Source organism: Salvelinus alpinus, chromosome 10 (assembly GCF_045679555.1).
Source record: "Salvelinus alpinus chromosome 10, SLU_Salpinus.1, whole genome shotgun sequence".
Taxonomy (NCBI): Eukaryota; Metazoa; Chordata; class Actinopteri; order Salmoniformes; family Salmonidae; genus Salvelinus; species Salvelinus alpinus.
Genome location: NC_092095.1, coordinates 70505626 through 70523168, shown reverse-complemented (window position 1 = coordinate 70523168; position 17543 = coordinate 70505626). Strand labels below are relative to the sequence as shown.

At 45.2% G+C, this 17543-nt stretch overlaps 1 protein-coding gene across 3 annotated transcripts in view; it reads left to right on the top strand.

Moving 5' to 3' along the window:
* phka2 (phosphorylase kinase, alpha 2 (liver)) overlaps window positions 1–17543 on the top strand; it is a 36209-nt gene that overhangs the window by 11228 nt on the left and 7438 nt on the right. Inside the window, exons 9-28 of one of the 3 annotated variants that reach the window (XM_071330814.1) lie at window positions 374–520; window positions 2010–2063; window positions 2990–3112; window positions 3378–3473; window positions 3680–3787; window positions 3904–3982; window positions 4238–4372; window positions 4454–4563; window positions 5940–6084; window positions 6505–6583; window positions 6749–6888; window positions 7343–7513; window positions 11114–11213; window positions 11305–11332; window positions 11603–11741; window positions 12109–12422; window positions 12595–12724; window positions 14254–14355; window positions 14842–14960; window positions 16807–16833. In XM_071330814.1, coding sequence (XP_071186915.1) covers window positions 374–520; window positions 2010–2063; window positions 2990–3112; window positions 3378–3473; window positions 3680–3787; window positions 3904–3982; window positions 4238–4372; window positions 4454–4563; window positions 5940–6084; window positions 6505–6583; window positions 6749–6888; window positions 7343–7513; window positions 11114–11213; window positions 11305–11332; window positions 11603–11741; window positions 12109–12422; window positions 12595–12724; window positions 14254–14355; window positions 14842–14960; window positions 16807–16833 — 2346 coding nt within the window. Of the gene's footprint in view, window positions 1–373; window positions 521–2009; window positions 2064–2989; window positions 3113–3377; window positions 3474–3679; window positions 3788–3903; window positions 3983–4237; window positions 4373–4453; window positions 4564–5939; window positions 6085–6504; window positions 6584–6748; window positions 6889–7342; window positions 7514–11113; window positions 11260–11304; window positions 11333–11602; window positions 11742–12108; window positions 12423–12594; window positions 12725–14253; window positions 14356–14841; window positions 14961–16806; window positions 16834–17543 lie in introns of all 3 variants that reach the window. The other 2 variants (XM_071330813.1, XM_071330815.1) reach the window with 2 other exon arrangements.

The following is a 17543-nucleotide window of genomic DNA, read 5'->3' as shown; positions in this document are numbered from 1 at the left end:
AGTGTCCAGTCTGGTTTAATCTTCTCTAGCCTGGTGAGGGCAGTGTCCAGTCTGGTTTAATCTTCTCTAGCCTGGTGAGGGCAGTGTCCAGTCTGGTTTAATCTTCTCTAGCCTGGTGAGGGCAGTGTCCAGTCTGGTTTAATCTTCTCTAGCCTGGTGAGGGCAGTGTCCAGTCTGGTTTAATCTTCTCTAGCCTGGTGAGGGCAGTGTCCAGTCTGGTTTAAGCAGATTATTTTATAAACCTTAAAATGATATGTATGAAACTGACCATTGTCTTACGTCAGATAGCACGACTGATGTCTCCTGGCAACACGGTGGTGTCAGAATGACGCCATCTGTCAGAAACTGACCCGTTTCTATTTGACCTCTCCAGGCGATCCTGTGCTCCATGCTGCCACGAGCCTCCACCTCTAAAGAGATTGATGCTGGTCTCCTGTCAATCATCTCCTTCCCTGCCTTCGCTGTGGAGGACGCAGACCTGGTCACCATCACTAAGACTGAGATCATATCCAGGCTACAGGTAGATAGGATCCTGTCTAGACTGGACCACAGATACAGTGAGATCATACCCAATATACAGGTAGATAGGATCCTGTCTAGACTGGACCACAGATACAGTGAGATCATACCCAATAAACAGGTAGATAGGATCCTGTCTAGACTGGACCACAGATACAATGAGATCATATCCAAGATACAGGTAGATAGGATCCTGTCTAAACTGGACCACAGATACAGGGAGATCATACCCAATATACAGGTAGATAGGATCCTGTCTAGACTGGCCAACAGATACAATGAGATCATATCCAAGATACAGGTAGATAGGATCCTGTCTAAACTGGACCACAGATACAGTGAGATCATATCCAAGATACAGGTAGGTAGGATCCTGTCTAGACTGGACCACAGATACAGTGAGATCATATCCAGGCTACAGGTAGATAGGAGCCTGTCTAGACTGGACCACAGATAAAGTGAGATCATACCCAATAAACAGGTAGATATGATCCTGTCTAGACTGGACCACAGATACAGTGAGATCATACCCAATATACAGGTAGATAGGATCCTGTCTAGACTGGACCACAGATACAGTGAGATCATACCCAATATACAGGTAGATAGGATCCTGTCTAGGCTGGACCACAGATACAGTGATATCATACCCAATATACAGGTAGATAGGATCCTGTCTAGACTGGACCACAGATACAGTGAGATCATATCCAATATACAGGTAGATAGGATCCTGTCTAGACTGGACCACAGATACAGTGAGATCATACCCAATAAACAGGTAGATAGGATCCTGTCTAGACTGGACCACAGATACAGTGAGATCATATCCAGGCTACAGGTAGATAGGATCCTGTCTAGACTGGACCACAGATACAGTGAGATCATATCCAGGCTACAGGTAGATAGGATCCTGTCTAGACTGGACCACATATACAATGAGATCATACCCAAGCTACAGGTAGATAGGATCCTGTCTAGACTGGACCACAGATACAATGAGATCATATCCAAGAATCAGGTAGATAGGATCATGTCTAAACTGGACCACAGATACAATGAGATCATATCCAAAATACAGGTAGATAGGAGCCTGTCTAGACTGGACCACAGATACAGTGAGATCATATCCAATAAACAGGTGGATAGGATCCTGTCTAGACTGGACCACAGATACAATGAGATCATATCCAGGCTACAGGTAGATAGGATCCTGTCTAGACTGGACCACAGATACAATGAGATCATACCCAAGCTACAGGTAGATAGGATCCTGTCTAGACTGGACCACAGATACAGTGAGATCATACCCAATATACAGGTAGATAGGAGCCTGTCTAGACTGGACCACAGACACACTTTAGGGGCTAGTTGATTTCCAGACTCAGATTAAGCCTAGTCCTGGACGGTAAGGATGCCAATGGGGAACCTCCATTGGCTTAATGGTGCTCTAGAATGCCGTTTCTAAATGACTCCGTTCTCTTCCCCAGGGACGCTATGGCTGCTGCCGGTTCATCAGAGACGGATACAGATGCCCAAGAGAGGTACTGTACACATTTGTATGTTTTTCTCCTTACTGTGTGAAATAAACTAGATTTCCATCCAATGGTCTTGTATCTGCGCTGTAGCCAACAGCTGGCAGATACAGTGTGTGTAGGCTCGTCTCCATGATGACATTATTATTGATAAGAGTGAAAATATTGTTATTTGTCAAACGGCAGCCAAGCATCGATCATCGTGTCACCAGAATAAGACCCTGGATATTTATTGGAAAGGAGCATCAAGCTCATCACCTTGTACTTTCACCTCCCTGTGAAGTTCATCAGAACTTATTTCATCTGTAGCCTAATAAACTGCAGGCTTTCCCGAGTCGTAGTGGGAGGAGGAGCCAAGTCGTCCCGAGTCGTAGTGGGAGGACCACACAACATATCACATGACACCAAATGTCCTTCCATATGAGGGTTATTATATCGATATTTGCACATAAAGACGTTTTCACCGCCATTTCCTGCATAGTACATTTTACTGACACAAAAAGATCCCACCATGTTGAACGAACAAATGATCTGTCTGCATTTATAAAAAATACAGCGAAACTTCACAGCTGTGATGATGGAAACGTGGTTTCAGATTAAACAGTATAACTTACTTAAATCCACTTAAATTCTGTTGGTATTTCTTTTCATTCGTCCACAAAGTGTCACTTGCCACATCATCAATATGATAATGCGTTTTGCATATGATGATGATGATGTGACACTTCTTTGCTTCTTGAAAGTCCAATATCTTGAAAACTTGACTGCTGACATGCAAAACATTTTGGGACTGTACTAACAGTGGACTAATGAAAACAATACCAAAAGATAGTCTTTTAGTGGGTTTTTCCTTTAATTTCACTCTTGTTTAAAGATTAGCTTTGTTCTTTCAGATAAGACATTTGGTGTAATATTTCCGTGTCTTTCTTTCTCAGGACCCGTCCCGTCTCCACTACGACCCAGCTGAACTCAAACTGTTTGAGAATATAGAATGTGAATGGCCAGTGTTCTGGACCTACCTCATTCTGGACGGCATCTTCAGTGGAGACCTTGTACAGGTGTGTGTAGCAGTGTTGTTTCCGTCCCTCTCCTCATCCCAACCTAGGTTCCACCCTGAGACCCTCTGAATACACCCACGCCTGTCACCCACGAAGCATCGTTACCTGTCACTCCACAAGAGCCGCGTCCATTTCAGATCAAGAGAAACAACTACTTTTAGGTCTCGGAGCGGGTGACGTCACCAAGCTATATGTCAGACCGCTAGACCACCCCGGGCCACGTGTCTGTATGTACAACATGTCCTTTCCTGGTTCCTGTCTCCAGGTGCAGGAGTACAGAGATGCTCTGGAAGAAGTCCTGATCAGAGGGAAGCCCGGGATCCGCCTGATGCCTGAGCTCTACGCTGTCCCTCCTGAAAAGGTATCTCCATGGCCCTTTGAATACAACTTTATTGTCCATGTGTAAATTGGAAATCAGTCTTTCTTTAGGGCACGTCAGCTTTACTCCTTGTGCCGATATGGGCTGCGGAGAAGTAACAGTCTACACTTGCTACCTTTCTGAATCCTGAGTAACAACGTCCCTACAACTAAGTGAGGAAGACCGTAAATGTGTGGTGTTTCCCCCAGATGGAGGAAGAGTACAGGAACCCTCACTCCGTGGACAGAGTGGCTATGGGTCAGTTACCTCACATGTGGGGACAGTCCCTCTACATTGTTAGCTCTCTGCTGGCTGAGGTAAAAACATTCTGCTGTCATCTTATAATAGAGTGATTCTGCCTCCACAGTGAGGTGTTGGTTGGTGGTTTAGTTTTCTTGCCTCACTGTTCTCTCTCTCCGTCTGTTCCTCCAAGGGATTCCTCGCCCCTGGAGAGATCGACCCTCTCAACAGGCGATTCTCCACCAATTTCAAGCCGGACGTTGTTGTACAAGGTTTGCAGCATGTCTAATTTCCTCTCATGCAGGCTGGAAGACATTTTACATTCTTTAACTGTAGAAGTAATATACAGTTCTAGACTTGTTATTTAATTAACTCGTTTTGTTAAGATCATTTGCTCTGTGGTCAGGGCTGCCTATCTGAGAGTTTCCTTTCCCTTCATATGTGTGTGTGTGTGTGTATGTGCGTGTACAAACCTTCATTTGTTTCTGTGTACATACCTTCATTTGTGTGTGTGTGTATGTTGGCAGTGTGTGTGTTAGCGGAGTCTAAGGAGATCCAGGAGCTGCTGAAGAACGATGAAATAGAGGTCCAGACCATCTCTGAGGTCCAGCCCATCAGGGTCATGCCTGCTCGTATCCTCAGCCACGTCTACGTCAAACTGGGTACAGTTACAACTACTTAGAAAGGCTTCGTAGAGCATAAAGCCTTTATAAGCACTACGTAGCTAATGACTTGTTTCACAGGAAACTGCAAGAAGTTGAATCTGAGCGGGAGGCCATACAGGCACATTGGAGTTCTGGGAACCTCGAAATTCTACGAGATCCGGAACCGCACCTACACATTCACCCCTCAGGTGACATACCTTGTTATTACCTTAAGACAGTAGAGGTCCTATCTCCCTAAATGCTCTTGTTAAATCCCAATCTAGCACACCTAGGGCTGTATCCACAAAGCAGGAATCTGGTTAAAACCTGTTTTAAGACTTTAAAAAACCTCCCAGCTCAGAGTAGGTTTTAGGATGATGTTAAGACACTGCCCAGACAAACTCAGCCAGGAGGAAAATCAAGTCATGGAAGTTGATCTCAGCTGGTAATCACAACAGTCAAAGGTTTGGACACACCTACTCATTCAAGGATTTTTCTTTATTTGTACTATTTTCTACATTGTAGAATAATAGTGAAGACGTCAAAACTATAAAATATGGAATCATGTAGTAACCAAAAAAGTGTTACAAATCAAAATATATTTTATATTTGAGATTCTTCAAAGTAGCCACCCGTTGCCTTAATGACAGCTTTGAACACTCTTGGCATTCTCTCAACCAGCTTCACCTGGAATGCTTTTCCAACAGTCTTGAAGGAGTTCCCACATATGCTGAGCACTTGTTGGCTGCTTTCCCTTCATTATGCGGTCCAACTCATCCCAAACCATCTCTATGGTGTTGAGGTCGGGTGACCTCAGTGTATATATATTTGGATACGGCCCCTGATTCTACTAATTATCTGCTCATCAAGACCTTGATTAGCTGAATCAGGTGTGTTTGTGTAGGGCTGAATCAGGTGTATTTATGTAGGGCTGAATCAGGTGTGTTTGGGCTGGAGCAGTAGTGTTGGCCATCTCTCTCTTCTCCTTTAGTTCCTGGACCAGCATCACTTCTACCTGGCTCTGGACAACCATCTCACTGTCTCTCCTCTCTTTTAGTTCCTGGACCAGCATCACTTCTACCTGGCTCTGGACAACCATCTCTCTGTCTCTCCTCTCCTTTAGTTCCTGGACCAGCATCACTTCTACCTGGCTCTGGAAAACCATCTCTCTGTCTCTCCTCTCTTTTAGTTCCTGGACCAGCATCACTTCTACCTGGCTCTGGACAACCATCTCACTGTCTCTCCTCTCTTTTAGTTCCTGGACCAGCATCACTTCTACCTGGCTCTGGACAACCATCTCTCTGTCTCTCCTCTCCTTTAGTTCCTGGACCAGCATCACTTCTATCTGGCTCTGGACAACCATCTCTCTGTCTCTCCTCTCCTTTAGTTCCTGGACCAGCATCACTTCTATCTGGCTCTGGACAACCATCTCACTGTCTCTCCTCTCCTTTAGTTCCTGGACCAGCATCACTTCTACCTGGCTCTGGACAACCAACTCTCTGTCTCTCCTCTCCTTTAGTTCCTGGACCAGCATCACTTCTACCTGGCTCTGGAAAACCATCTCACTGTCTCTCCTCTCCTTTAGTTCCTGGACCAGCATCACTTCTACCTGGCTCTGGACAACCAGATGATAGTGGAGATGCTAAGGACGGAGCTGTCCTATCTCTCCTCCTCCTGGAGGATGACCGGACGCCCTACCCTGACCTTCCCCATCACACACAGCATGCTGGGTAAATACCCTCCCCTTCCCCGTCACGCACAGCATGCTGGGTAAATACCCTCCCCTTCCCTGTCACACACAGCCTGCTGGGTAAATACCCTCCCCTTCCCTGTCACACACAGCCTGCTGGGTAAATACCCTCCCCTTCCCTGTCACACACAGCATGCTGGGTAAATACCCTCCCCTTCCCCGTCACACACAGCATGCTGGGTAAATACCCTCCCCTTCCCCATCACACACAGCATGCTGGGTAATCATTCTGTGTTGTTTGTGTGACTTCTGGACTAAACATTTATTTAAATGGGAATTCAAGGCTTAATCTGAGTCCAGGAAACTGACCTTTGCTGGGAAACTACATTCTGTATGGGACAAACAAGGTTTAGTGATTGGTTGGTTGGTTAATTGATCATGTTTCCCTTGTTGTTCCCAGTGGATGATGGTGAGAGCATCGACCCGTGTATTCTGTCCACTCTGAGGAAGCTGCACGATGGATACTTTGGAGGGGCAAGGTCAGACTGACTCTCTTCCATTTTTAAGATCACTCATCTTAAGAGAGCTCTCTGGATATTTACAGAAGGAAATGCTAGGCTCCAATATTTATGTCACTACATCCCTGCTTGTGAAAGTTCCAGTGATGTCCTATTTGGTTCCATTCCATCTTGTGTGTTTTGCAGGGTTCAGATGGCAAACATCTCCAGCTTCCAGACTACCTCGTTCCACACAGAGCTCAGCTTCCTCGACGGAGACACTGATGACGACCTGCTGGAGAATGAAGAAGACGAGGAAGACGAAGAAGAAAGTTATGTCCCCTCAGGTACGTCAGCCGTGGTGGTGGTGGTGTGTGTGTGTGTGTGTGTGTGTGTGTGTGTGTGTGTGTGTGTGTGTGTATAGGTCATTGGTGTTTGTGTGTTTGTATTTGTGTTTGCATGTTTGTGCTTGCGCTATGTAATATCATATTGCTGAGTCTACATTTATCTCCCACAAACAGTAAATAAACAAACAGTAAATGTAATGATAACTTTACTAGGCATGTTGAGGCCTTGGACCTGGGCCATGAAGGAGAGGATGTCTCTGGTGGTGTGTTCAGCACTAAACACGTCAGCCGTGGTGTGTGTGTGTGTGTGTGTGTGTGTGTGTGTGTGTGTGTGTGTGTGTGTGTGTGTGTGTGTGTGTGTGTGTGTGTGTGTGTAGGTCATTGGTGTGTGTTTGTGCTTGCGGTATGTAATATCATATTGCTGAGTCTACATTTATCTCCCGCCCCCCTCCAGGCAGCTCCAAGGACATGTTTGACCACTACCTCAGCCAGCTGATGCAGAGCACAGCCACCAAGTGTCATCTCCCTCCCATCCAGAGGGGGCAGCACCATGTGTTTAGTGCTGAACACACCACCAGAGACATCCTCTCCTTCATGGCCCAGGTGCAAGGCCTCAACATGCCTAGTAAGTTATCATCACATTTACTGTTTGTTTATTCACCAAGTGTTAGGTTTAGGGTTATGTTTAGGCGTATTTATGGGACTCTACTGTATGTATGGGACTCTGTTGGTTTCTACTGTATGGGACTCTGTTGGTTTCTACTGTATGGTTGGGACTCTGTTGGTTTCTACTGTATGGTTGGGACTCTGTTGGTTTCTACTGTATGGTTGGGACTCTGTTGGTTTCTACTGTATGGTTGGGACTCTGTTGGTTTCTACTGTATGGTTGGGACTCTGTTGGTTTCTACTGTATGGTTGGGACTCTGTTGATTTCTACTGTATGGTTGGGACTCTGTTGGTTTCTACTGTATGGTTGGGACTCTGTTGGTTTCTACTGTATGGTTGGGACTCTGTTGGTTTCTACTGTATGGTTGGGACTCTGTTGGTTTCTACTGTATGGTTGGGACTATGTTGGTTTCTACTGTATGGTTGGGACTCTGTTGGTTTATACTGTATGGTTGGGACTCTGTTGGTTTATACTGTATGGTTGGGACTCTGTTGGTTTCTACTGTATGGTTGGGACTCTGTTGGTTTCTACTGTATGGTTGGGACTCTGTTGGTTTCTACTGTATGGTTGGGACTCTGTTGGTTTCTACTGTATGGTTGGGACTTTGTTGGTTTCTACTGTATGGTTGGTACTCTGTTGGTTTCTACTGTATGGTTGGGACTCTGTTGGTTTCTACTGTATGGTTGGGACTCTGTTGGTTTCTACTGTATGGTTGGGACTCTGTTGGTTTCTACTGTATGGGACTCTGTTGGTTTCTACTGTATGGTTGGGACTCTGTTGGTTTCTACTGTATGGTTGGGACTCTGTTGGTTTCTACTGTATGTATGGGACTCTGTTGGTTTCTACTGTATGGTTGGGACTCTGTTGGTTTCTACTGTATGGTTGGGACTCTGTTGGTTTCTACTGTATGGTTGGGACTCTGTTGGTTTCTACTGTATGGTTGGGACTCTGTTGGTTTCTACTGTATGGTTGGGACTCTGTTGGTTTCTACTGTATGGTTGGGACTCTGTTGGTTTCTACTGTATGTATGGGACTCTGTTGGTTTCTACTGTATGGTTGGGACTCTGTTGGTTTCTACTGTATGGTTGGGACTCTGTTGGTTTCTACTGTATGGGACTCTGTTGGTTTCTACTGTATGGTTGGGACTCTGTTGGTTTCTACTGTATGGGACTCTGTTGGTTTCTACTGTATGGTTGGGACTCTGTTGGTTTCTACTGTATGGTTGGGACTCTGTTGGTTTCTACTGTATGTATGGGACTCTGTTGGTTTCTACTGTATGGTTGGGACTCTGTTGGTTTCTACTGTATGGTTGGGACTCTGTTGGTTTCTACTGTATGGTTGGGACTCTGTTGGTTTCTACTGTATGGTTGGGACTCTGTTGGTTTCTACTGTATGGTTGAGACTCTGTTGGTTTCTACTGTATGGTTGGGACTCTGTTGGTTTCTACTGTATGGTTGGGACTCTGTTGGTTTCTACTGTATGTATGGGACTCTGTTGGTTTCTACTGTATGGTTGGGACTCTGTTGGTTTCTACTGTATGGGACTCTGTTGGTTTCTACTGTATGGTTGGGACTCTGTTGGTTTCTACTGTATGGTTGGGACTCTGTTGATTTCTACTGTATGGTTGGGACTCTGTTGGTTTCTACTGTATGGTTGGGACTCTGTTGGTTTCTACTGTATGGTTGGGACTCTGTTGGTTTCTACTGTATGGTTGGGACTCTGTTGGTTTCTACTGTATGGTTGGGACTATGTTGGTTTCTACTGTATGGTTGGGACTCTGTTGGTTTATACTGTATGGTTGGGACTCTGTTGGTTTATACTGTATGGTTGGGACTCTGTTGGTTTCTACTGTATGGTTGGGACTCTGTTGGTTTCTACTGTATGGTTGGGACTCTGTTGGTTTCTACTGTATGGTTGGGACTCTGTTGGTTTCTACTGTATGGTTGGGACTCTGTTGGTTTCTACTGTATGGTTGGGACTTTGTTGGTTTCTACTGTATGGTTGGTACTCTGTTGGTTTCTACTGTATGGTTGGGACTCTGTTGGTTTCTACTGTATGGTTGGGACTCTGTTGGTTTCTACTGTATGGTTGGGACTCTGTTGGTTTCTACTGTATGGGACTCTGTTGGTTTCTACTGTATGGTTGGGACTCTGTTGGTTTCTACTGTATGGTTGGGACTCTGTTGGTTTCTACTGTATGTATGGGACTCTGTTGGTTTCTACTGTATGGTTGGGACTCTGTTGGTTTCTACTGTATGGTTGGGACTCTGTTGGTTTCTACTGTATGGGACTATGTTGGTTTCTACTGTATGGTTGGGACTCTGTTGGTTTCTACTGTATGGTTGGGACTCTGTTGGTTTCTACTGTATGGTTGGGACTCTGTTGGTTTCTACTGTATGGTTGGGACTCTGTTGGTTTCTACTGTATGTATGGGACTCTGTTGGTTTCTACTGTATGGTTGGGACTCTGTTGGTTTCTACTGTATGGTTGGGACTCTGTTGGTTTCTACTGTATGGTTGGGACTCTGTTGGTTTCTACTGTATGGTTGGGACTCTGTTGGTTTCTACTGTATGGGACTCTGTTGGTTTCTACTGTATGGTTGGGACTCTGTTGGTTTCTACTGTATGGGACTCTGTTGGTTTCTACTGTATGGTTGGGACTCTGTTGGTTTCTACTGTATGGTTGGGACTCTGTTGGTTTCTACTGTATGTATGGGACTCTGTTGGTTTCTACTGTATGGTTGGGACTCTGTTGGTTTCTACTGTATGGTTGGGACTCTGTTGGTTTCTACTGTATGGTTGGGACTCTGTTGGTTTCTACTGTATGGTTGGGACTCTGTTGGTTTCTACTGTATGGTTGAGACTCTGTTGGTTTCTACTGTATGGTTGGGACTCTGTTGGTTTCTACTGTATGGTTGGGACTCTGTTGGTTTCTACTGTATGTATGGGACTCTGTTGGTTTCTACTGTATGGTTGGGACTCTGTTGGTTTCTACTGTATGGGACTCTGTTGGTTTCTACTGTATGGTTGGGACTCTGTTGGTTTCTACTGTATGGTTGGGACTCTGTTGGTTTCTACTGTATGGTTGGGACTCTGTTGGTTTCTACTGTATGGTTGGGACTCTGTTGGTTTCTACTGTATGGGACTCTGTTGGTTTCTACTGTATGGTTGGGACTCTGTTGGTTTCTACTGTATGGTTGGGACTCTGGTTTCTACTGTATGGTTGGGACTCTGTTGGTTTCTACTGTATGGGTCTCTGTTGGTTTCTACTGTATGGGACTCTGTTGGTTTCTACTGTATGGTTGGGACTCTGTTGGTTTCTACTGTATGGTTGGGACTCTGTTGGTTTCTACTGTATGGTACTCTGTAGATATGTGGTAGTAGAGTAGGGGCCTGAGTGGACACACTTAATATGTTGTGAAATCTGTTGTGAATGTATTGTAATGTTTTAACTGCCTTCATTTTGCTGGACCCCAGAAAGAGTAGCTGCTGCCTTGGCAGGAACTAATGGGGCTCCATAATAAATACAAATACTGTATGGTGAGTGTTGTTTCTTACAGAGGCCTCCATGTATCTTCCTATGACTCCCATCATGAACAAGCACCGTAAATCTCTCAACCTTCTGCACGTGGCCCAGCTCACACCGCTCCATCCACACCAACCACACCAACCACACCACTACACACCACATCAACAGCAGCCCAAGGTCAGTGGCCCAGCTCACACCGCTCCATCCACACCAACCACACCACCACACACCACATCAACAGCAGCCCAAGGTCAGTGGCCCAGCTCACACCGCTCCATCCACACCAACCACACCACTACACACCACATCAACAGCAGCCCAAGGTCAGTTAGTCTACGCCAACAACATACTCCAATACTGTCTTTCTGGTGCGTCTGTGTGTTTGGATCCTCTAATGTGTGTGTGTGTGTGTGTGTGTGTGTGTGTGTGTGTGTGTGTGTGTGTGTGTGTGTGTGTGTGTGTGTGTGTGTGTGTGTGTGTGTGTGTGTGTGTGTGTGTGTGTGTGTATTCTTGCTCTCAGACCCCCAGTATTGCAGACCTCCAGCTGCCGCAGGACTCTCAGGGTAACACAGACTTTGGGTCTCTGGTGAGACAGTTGAAGGAGTGTCCCACACTGCAGGACCAGGCAGACATACTATATATCCTCTGTGTGATGAAAGGTACTGATTTAGATCAGGGGGGACAAACTGTAAAGGTCCATTATCATTTCTACACACTCTCTATTTAGTTGTAGGTGTTCAAGTGTGACCTGGAGTATTTTAATTTTTACACAAAATAATAATTTCCCCCATTTTTTGTTTTACTCCAACCTCCTGCGGGTCAGATCAAATGGGCCATATATCCCACCCCTGGATTAGATGGTGCACGTGTTGGGTTGAATTGAATCTTTGAATTGAATCAAATGTAATTGAATTCTCTACATGTTTAGGTTTGTATGTTTAGGTGAATTGACTCCTCAGGTTGAGTTGAATTGACTCCTCAGATTGAATTGAACTGAATGAAATGTAATTCTCTCTAACCTGAAAGGTGCTGATTGGCTGGTGGACGTGGGGGGTCAGGGCGGGGTCAGTGTGAGGTGTCTCCTGGAGGAGCTGTATGCCCAGGCTGGGGCCAACAAGGAGTGGGGTCTGATCAGATACATCTCTGGTATCCTGAGAAAGAGAGTGGAGGTGCTGGCTGAGGCCTGTACAGATCTCATCTCCCACCACAAGCAGCTGACAGTGGGGTTACCACCGGAGCCCAGGGAGAAAGTCATCTCAGCTCCTCTTCCTCCAGAAGAACTCAACTCTCTGATCTATGAGGCCAGTGGGCAGGACATCAGCATCGCTGTGCTCACTCAGGTACAACACATTATAACTGGGATTATATAACATGCTTACAGATGCCCATTTCCATCAAAATTCTCTGCCTGATGCGAGTCTAGCTTGAGCGGTTAAAGCAAACTTTGGTCAGTTTTGTAACAAGTCTCTGTGATGAAGGGAAAGTAATGACTGGTGTATTGTGATAATGCAGGAGATCATGGTGTACCTGGCCATGTACGTCCGCTCCCAGCCGGCTCTGTTTGGGGACATGCTGCGTCTCCGAATCGGACTCATCATGCAGGTGATGGCTACAGAGCTGGCCCGCAGTCTACACTGCTCAGGTAGGGTTCAGTCTACACTGCTCAGGTAGGGTTCAGTCTACACTGCTCAGGTAGGGTTTAGTCTACACTGCTCAGGTAGGGTTCAGTCTACACTGCTCAGGTAGGGTTCAGTCTACACTGCTCAGGTAGGGTTCAGTCTACACTGCTCAGGTAGGGTTCAGTCTACACTGCTCAGGTAGGGTTTAGTCTACACTGCTCAGGAAGGGTTTAGTCTACACTGCTCAGGAAGGGTTTAGTCTACACTGCTCAGGTAGGGTTCGGTCTACACTGCTCAGGAAGGGTTCAGTCTACACTGCTCAGGTAGGGTTTAGTCTACACTGCTCAGGTAGGGTTCAGTCTACACTGCTCAGGTAGGGTTCGGTCTACACTGCTCAGGTAGGGTTCGGTCTACACTGCTCAGGTAGGGTTCGGTCTACACTGCTCAGGTAGGGTTCGGTCTACACTGCTCAGGTAGGGTTTAGTCTACACTGCTCGGGTAGGGTTCAGTCTACACTGCTCGGGTAGGGTTCAGTCTACACTGCTCAGGTAGGGTTCGGTCTACACTGCTCAGGTAGGGTTTAGTCTACACTGCTCAGGTAGGGTTTGGTCTACACTGCTCAGGTAGGGTTCGGTCTACACTGCTCAGGAAGGGTTTAGTCTACACTGCTCAGGTAGGGTTCGGTCTACACTGCTCAGGAAGGGTTCAGTCTACACTGCTCAGGTAGGGTTCAGTCTACACTGCTCAGGTAGGGTTCGGTCTACACTGCTCAGGAAGGGTTGTCTGCACTGCTCAGGAAAGGTTCAGTCTACACTGCTCAGGTAGGGTTTAGTCTGCACTGCTCAGGAGGGGTTCAGTCTACACTGCTCAGGAAGGGTTGTCTGCACTGCTCAGGAAGGGTTCAGTCTACACTGCTCAGGAAGGGTTTAGTCTACACTGCTCAGGAAGGGTTTAGTCTACACTGCTCAGGAAGGGTTCAGTCTACACTGCTCAGGAATGGTTCAGTCTACACTGCTCAGGAAGGGTTCATTCTACACTGCTCAGGAAGGGTTCAGTCTACACTGCTCAGGAAGGGTTCAGTCTACACTGCTCAGGAAGGGTTTAGTCTACACTGCTCAGGAAGGGTTCAGTCTACACTGCTCAGGAAGGGTTTAGTCTACACTGCTCAGGAAGGGTTTAGTCTACACTGCTCAGGAAGGGTTCAGTCTACACTGCTCAGGAAGGGTTCAGTCTACACTGCTCAGGAAGGGTTCAGTCTACACTGCTCAGGTAGGGTTCGGTCTACACTGCTCAGGAAGGGTTCAGTCTACACTGCTCAGGAAGGGTTCAGTACCATTCTTAGAATGGTTGAATATATCAGCTGTGTTGTAAAGGCCTCAGTAGACTCGCCATCTGAACAGGGCTCTGGTAGTTCTTTCAGGTAGACCTGGTTAGTAGTAACACTACTAACACTGGATGTTGAGCTGTATGGCCTTTAGTGTGGAAGTGCCTGGGGAGTTTTTACCGAGTGTCTCTACTCAGCGTTGCAGGCGTCTCTTTCTGTCCTCTGCAGGGGAGGAGGCCTCTGAGAGCCTGATGAACTTGAGTCCATCAGACATGAAGAACCTGCTACACCACATCCTCAGTGGGAAGGAGTTTGGGGTGGAGAGGAGCAGTGAGTCTTTCCCAATCCCAAATCAGCCCCTAGCCCCGACCCCTACATAGACCCCTAGCCCCGACCCCTACATAGACCCCTAGCCCCGACCCCTAGCCCCGACCCCTACATAGACCCCTAGCCCCGACCCCTACATAGACCCCTAGCCCCGACCCCTACATAGACCCCTAGCCCCGACCCCTACATAGACCCCTAGCCCCGACCCCTACATAGACCCCTAGCCCCGACCCCTACATAGACCCCTAGCCCCGACCCCTACATAGACCCCTAGCCCCGACCCCTACATAGACCCCTAGCCCCGACCCCTACATAGACCCCTAGCCCCGACCCCTACATAGCCAGCATTAGTAGTTTCTACAGTATTAATAAATTTCCTGATTCTTCTCGAATCTTTACAGGTGTACTGGTATCTTTGCAGGTGTAGTACTATTTTATTGATTCAAATGAATTGTTGTGTTGTGTCTGTCTCCCTTCCTCCTGTGTCAGTGCGTCCTATGCAGTCCTCAGCCACCAGCCCGGCTGTCTCCATCCATGAGCTGGGTCACACCGGAGCCACGAAGACGGAGCGCACCGGCATCCGCAGGCTGAAGCGTGAGATCAAACAGGTATGGTCTCGTCAGCGGACTATTGCATGTCATGGAGAATATCTACATCAGGGTTCTCCAACAGGTCCATCACAAGCTACCAGTAACACGCAATCTACCTAAGAGGAGCTCGCCAAACAATTCTGAAAAAGCATTTATTTTTCACGTGTTCTTTTGCAAACTGTCATAAACAAATCTCACTAGTATTAGACCACTCAAGCTCCTGGCTACTATCCAATCAAATCCACATTGCCATCCAACCACCCCTGGTTAGCCACAACTGGCTTAAAGCCAAACGGAACACAATATCTGCCAATTCATCTCCAGCAGTATTGCCCCTCTGGGGTGTGTGCGTTTGTCATTCACTTGGTGCAGCCAGTTAGGGATCACAATAACTGTCTTCTGAGTAGACAGAATGACATTCACCCAAGAAAACAGAATTTGGGAACATACAAAGACTGCCTATTGGAAAGCAGGAAAAAATGTATCTTAAATTTCTTAAATGTAAATTTAAAAGTAGCTCTCATGCTAGAAAGGGTTGGAGACCCCTGATTTCCTTTGACCTATCATTTAATCTAAAGGTTAGTATAGACCTAATGCCCTATAATCTAATATAAAGGTTAGTATAGACCTAATGCTCTATAATATAATCTAAAGGTTAGTATAGACCTAATGCTCTATAATCTAATATAAAGGTTAGTATAGACCTAATGCTCTATAATATAATCTACAGGTTAGTATAGACCTAATGCTCTATCATTTAATCTAAAGGTTAGTATAGACCTAATGGTCTATAATATAATCTAAAGGTTAGTATAGACCTAATGCTCTATAATCTAAAGGTTAGTATAGACCTAATGCTCTATCATTTAATCTAATGGTTAGTATAGACCTAATGCTCTATAATATAATCTACAGGTTAGTATAGACCTAATGCTCTATAATCTAAAGGTTAGTATAGACCTAATGCTCTATAATCTAAAGGTTAGTATAGACCTAATGCTCTATAATATAATCTACAGGTTAGTATAGACCTAATGCTCTATAATTTAATCTAAAGGTTAGTATAGACCTAATGCTCTATAATCTAATATAAAGGTTAGTATAGACCTAATGCTCTATAATATAATCTACAGGTTAGTATAGACCTAATGCTCTATCATTTAATCTAAATGTTAGTATAGACCTAATGCTCTATAATCTAATATATAGGTTAGTATAGACCTAATGCTCTATCATTTAATCTAATGGTTAGTATAGACCTAATGCTCTATAATATAATCTACAGGTTAGTATAGACCTAATGCTCTATAATCTAAAGGTTAGTATAGACCTAATGCTCTATAATCTAAAGGTTAGTATAGACCTAATGCTCTATAATATAATCTACAGGTTAGTATAGACCTAATGCTCTATAATTTAATCTAAAGGTTAGTATAGACCTAATGCTCTATAATATAATCTACAGGTTAGTATAGACCTAATGCTCTATAATATAATCTAAAGGTTAGTATAGACCTAATGCTCTATAATTTAATCTAAAGGTTAGTATAGACCTAATGCTCTATCATTTAATCTAAAGGTTAGTATAGACCTAATGCTCTATAATCTACAGGTTAGTATAGACCTAATGCACTATAATTTAATCTAAAGGTTAGTATAGACCTAATGCTCTATAATCTACAGGTTAGTATAGACCTAATGCACTATAATTTAATCTAAAGGTTAGTATAGACCTAATGCTCTATAATCTAAAGGTTAGTATAGACCTAATGCTCTTTCTGTATGTTTGATTCTAGTTAGAAGATATGACGACAGAATGCTCTTTGTCTATAGTAGTAATAATGTTGTATGGTTCTGATTGCAGTTGGAGGACTCGTCTCGTCCGATCAGCGTGGGTTGAGTTTGTTAGTTAATAGTCATGTTATCTCATCAGCTCTACTCTCCACAGCTAGACCATAATGAAACCAACCATTATAACATGACATGAAGCCATCAGCTCTAATCTCCACAGCTAGACCATCATGAAACCAACCATTATAACATGACATGAAGTCATCAGCTCTAATCTCCACAGCTAGACCATCATGAAACCAACCATTATAACATGAAGCCACCAGCTGAAAGCCCATTCATACCAGCTGTACTAGAATACAGTCAGTAGTGCCTTACCTCATGCTGAGCTGTACCAGCTGTACTAGAATACAGTCAGTAGGGCCTTACCTCATGCTGAGCTGTACCAGCTGTACTAGAATACAGTCAGTAGGGCCTTACCTCATGCTGAGCTGTACCAGCTGTACTAGAATACAGTCAGTAGTGCCTTACCTCATGCTGAGCTGTACCAGCTGTACTAGAACACAGTCAGTAGTGCCTTACCTCATGCTGAGCTGTACCAGCTGTACTAGAATACAGTCAGTAGTGCCTTACCTCGTGCTGAGCTGTACCAGCTGTACTAGAATACAGTCAGTAGTGCCTTACCTCATGCTGAGCTGTACTAGAATACAGTCAGTAGTGCCTTACCTCATGCTGAGCTGTACCAGCTGTACTAGAATACAGTCAGTAGTGCCTTACCTCATGCTGAGCTGTACCAGCTGTACTAGAATA